This window comes from Octodon degus, unplaced genomic scaffold (assembly GCF_000260255.1).
Source record: "Octodon degus isolate 3935 unplaced genomic scaffold, OctDeg1.0 scaffold00058, whole genome shotgun sequence".
Classification (NCBI taxonomy): domain Eukaryota; kingdom Metazoa; phylum Chordata; class Mammalia; order Rodentia; family Octodontidae; genus Octodon; species Octodon degus.
The window spans coordinates 487,672-491,923 of NW_004524634.1; the positions used below are offsets into that span (position 1 = coordinate 487,672).

At 33.4% G+C, this 4,252-nt stretch overlaps 1 protein-coding gene across 1 annotated transcript in view; it reads right to left on the reverse strand.

Moving 5' to 3' along the window:
* Gfpt1 (glutamine--fructose-6-phosphate transaminase 1) overlaps positions 1 to 4,252 on the reverse strand; it is a 103,630-nt gene that overhangs the window by 24,718 nt on the left and 74,660 nt on the right. Inside the window, exons 14-17 of the mRNA XM_023718401.1 lie at positions 2,699 to 2,796; positions 1,251 to 1,371; positions 767 to 924; positions 33 to 36 (exon numbers count right to left, since the gene is read on the reverse strand). Coding sequence (XP_023574169.1) covers positions 33 to 36; positions 767 to 924; positions 1,251 to 1,371; positions 2,699 to 2,796 — 381 coding nt within the window. The remainder of the gene's footprint in view (positions 1 to 32; positions 37 to 766; positions 925 to 1,250; positions 1,372 to 2,698; positions 2,797 to 4,252) is intronic.

Below are 4,252 nucleotides of genomic sequence, written 5' to 3' on the forward strand. Positions count from 1 at the left end.
ACGTATCCAATCAGATAAACAGCAAAGAGTACTATCCTTAAGCAGAAAAGAAATAATACTTATGGAGAAATCTTTTACATTTGTATTACTAAGATTCCAATATGTCTACCATTACTAAATTTATGCACATCCCAATTTCTAAGAAAGAGTAAAGTAGTTTTACTAAGTCTAACAAAATCCCTTAATAGTCATAGACATGATTTGCAAAGCGAAACACTGTTACACTCTTTTAAATTTTTTAAAAAAAATCTTTGTTTTTTAATTGCCATTCTTTATACCAAGGAATGTTCCTTTATATAAACTGTCAAAAATAGTATGTGCATTTTAAGACATTTATAAGAAACTAGAAATATATAAATAAAAATATGAAAGAAAATTACTTGAATTAACTAGATTATTTCTAATCTGTCGCATTTCTAATTCCCAACTACCTTAATAAAGGAAGGGAACATTATATATGTACCATGTATTCCATTGTCCCTAGCAAGGTTTAAATGATGAATAGGAATATTTAACAGAGACCTTTTAAAAGTAGAATTATGTATTTCTCCCTTTTAAGCAGATTGGAACAAGGAAAAGAGATTATAGTCCTGTTCCTTTTATTATTTATTTATCCTTAAGTATTAAAATATTTACAATGATTTAAAAAAATCTGATTTACATACTGCTTATAAATAAAAAACATGATACACAGTGGTCTAGAAACTAGTCTGTTTCACTAACATGGTGATTACATTATCATTAGAGACAGAAGTCAAAAACTTACCTTGGTACTGGCCACACCAATCTCAGGACCAGCATTAATATGAACTCCACAATCTGTCTCCCTTGATATAGAACTTCCAACTGTATTTGTGATTCCCACAGTTAAAGCTCCTCTCTCCTTACAATAACGAAGAGCCATCAGGGTATCTGCTGTTTCACCTGTGTAAATGGTACCAAGGAAGTAACATGCTGAGTAGATTCAGCCTTTGCTTCTTTTTGATAAAAAAAAATCTGTTTCACATAAAGCATAAAACATATACTTATTAAATTACAAACTTTTACCAAGAAGTTTTCTAGGATTTTGTTTTGTTTTTTAAAATTCAGCTTTCTGAGAATATAAAGTCATCAATGTTACTAATTCTTAAAGAATGTAACATTAAAGTACATCTGTATTTATCACCTGTAATACCAATTTCTTCACACACCAGTTTTTGCCCAAATATGCTAGAATTATTAGAATAAAATTAGCTCCTTTTCCTTCATACCTGACTGACTAATGAAAAAGCAAACATCATCTCGAAAGACTGGTGTGTTTCTATCCAGGAAGTCACTGGCTAGTTCCACCATCACTGGCAACTCAGTCAGCTCCTCAAGAACCTGACGTGTCTGCAGAGAAAAGACAATAAGGTCATCAAACTTGTCTTCAGCTACTCTTTCGACTGAACTTCTTGGAACTCAATCGATAGTTTCCATTTTTTCTGATCATAAAAATTATGCATAAAGTTAAAAAATATAAATAATAAATTTTAAAAAACAGACCCATATGTGTAAATATCATATTGTCTCCCTAGTGTAAGAACCTAAAAGAATAAATAAAATAGTTATAGTAAAACAGAAAGAAATTGAACCTAAGGATTAAATAACGAAAATGAGAGAAAAGAGAAAAGATAGGAAAAAAGAAGGGAAGAAAAACATGCAAGTATATGTACAGGATGGCTGAGATGATTGTACTAATAATTTCCATCCGTGTTTTGAAAACAGCAGTTAATGTTCTGAATTTTCACCTTGACTAATTCTGTATGCTGATATCTGCGATCTGAGCAACTACACAGAAGACAGCAATGTGTAATACAAAACCCATGGTTCAATACCTCTCATCCTGGTCTTCTAAATGTGTACCGTTTCTAATGTCTTATCAATTATTATCTTCTCTTTAAAATAAACTTAGAAAAAACATCAAAGTTTCTTGAAAGCATTAATATTCAATTATTTGTCCATCTTGTATAACTATATCTGTTAGTTTGAGCAACTAACAGATATAATGATAAAAATAGATAATATAACAACCACTATTAGCTATTTCTGTTTTGAAAATCTGTAACATATATATTGTTGTATGCCACCCTCTTTGTCTTTTTTTTCTATTTGTTTTTGCTTCTGTTTTTACTCTTCAAAATAAAATTAAAGTAGAAAAAAAATCAAAATCCCACAACCCAATGATAATAGTATTTACTGTTCACATTTTAGTACCAGTATCATTAGGCAACTAGGAATGTGAATATTCTTACAAGTAAAAAGCACACACATGTATTACTTTGAGAAGGAGAGAAAGCATTGTTCCTGTTGAAATTCCCATGGGTATATCTGAGACAAGTGAGGAATGCTAAGCAAATCCCAATGTCTCTTCTTATACAAGCAGGCCTACTCCCTAGTCTAGGAAGGTACAGCTCTCTTTCCTCTCAAGACTCTCATGCAGTCAACTGCAAGTAGTCTATCTGTATATATAAAGAGTTGTGTATAGTAGATTTTCTACAGATAAATCATTTAAGCAGTCATTAATCTCTAAACCTCTTTCTGATTTTTATCATAGTAAATATGAAAAAACATGTTTTAACCAAAGACAGTTTTACATGATGTGTTACCAGAGAACTACTACTGGTCTGCAGGTATCCTCCAATAGCCAATATAACATAATTAAAAATGTATAACTTACTGCTACACCAGCATGGTAACTTGTTCCACAAGCAATAAGAATCAAACGTCGACACCTTTGGATTTCTTTAATGTGATCCTTCAAACCACCCAAATTCACTGAAAATAAAAATTAGCATATATAATTATTTAGTGAAGTATGAAGTAGGCAATCACTTTTTATAACTGTCTACCATAAACATGAGAAATAATATTGCTATTTTAAGAATTCATATTCCTTTTGGGAAGCATAGTTCTCCATTGTTATAAAAGTAAATTCATTGGTCACAAATTAATTGCTCTCCCTAAACTAGTATTAACCTTAGTCACACCACAAGTACACACAACTACAGTTTACTGTGTTGTACTTTATTTCAGTCACTTTTACATTTGTTTCTTTCAATTAAAAGTTATTTTAAGCCAGGCGTGGTGACACACCCCTGTGATCCCAGCATTCCAGAGACTGAGGCAGAAGGATCATTTCAAGTATGAGGACTCTGGGCTACAAAGTAAGATCAAGGCCAACCTGAACTGCACAGTGAGACTCTGCCTCAAAAAGACAGAAGAAAAAAAATAAAAGATATCTTAAAAGCAAAATGATAGCAATGTGGTTAATCAGTAGATGCTGAAGGCTGCAGTTTGGGAAGAGGCAGACAATAAAAGAGCACAAGAAAATTATTCTACATCTTAGCTTCATAAAGATCAAGATTATGACTATGGTGTAGAGGTCTGCCAAAACAGAATTTTGACTTGTGGGTCAGTGAAGCAGAATAAAGAATGCAGAAACAACCCCAGGCACACTCAGCTACCTTATCTTTGACAAGGGGGCCTTATCTTTGACAGATAGCCTCTTTAACAAATAGTTCTGGGAAAACTGGTAACCTGCATGCCCAAGATTGAACCTAGACCTACACATCTCTCCATCACTAAACAAAAATAAAAATGGATCAAAGAACTAAATATTAGAATAAAAGCAATCTATTGGAAAACAAAACAGGTAAAACTCTTACAGACACAGGTACAGAGATAATATTTCATGAGAAATATTATCAATAATCAACAAATGAGATCACATCAAATTAAAAGGTTTCTGCACTGCAAAGGAAACAACCAATAAAGTGAAGAGACAACCTACAGAATGGAAGAAAGAAAATTTGCCAGAAATATGTCAAAGAACTAAGTACCTAGCATGAATAAAGATCTCAAAAAAATTAGCCCCTACCCAAAGTTAAAGACCCAATCAAAAATTGGTCATCTGAAATGAATAAACAATTCTCAGATGTGGCAGTACAAACAGCCAATAAATGCATGAAAAAATGGTCAACATCACAATTTGAGAAATGCAAACTAAGGACCAGTGGGATAGCTCAGCAGACTAAGCACCTACTTTGGCAAGCACAGGAGCCAGGGTTTGATCTCTGCTCCCACATGCTGTGCCAGCCCGGCCCCCAGGGTGTGCTGGGCCAGTGACCAAGCCCAAGTGTGGTGGTGCATGCCTGTGATCCTAACTCTGGGGAGGATGAAAAATAGGAGGATCAATACAAGTCACGCTGTGTAGTAGACCCTGTACCACATA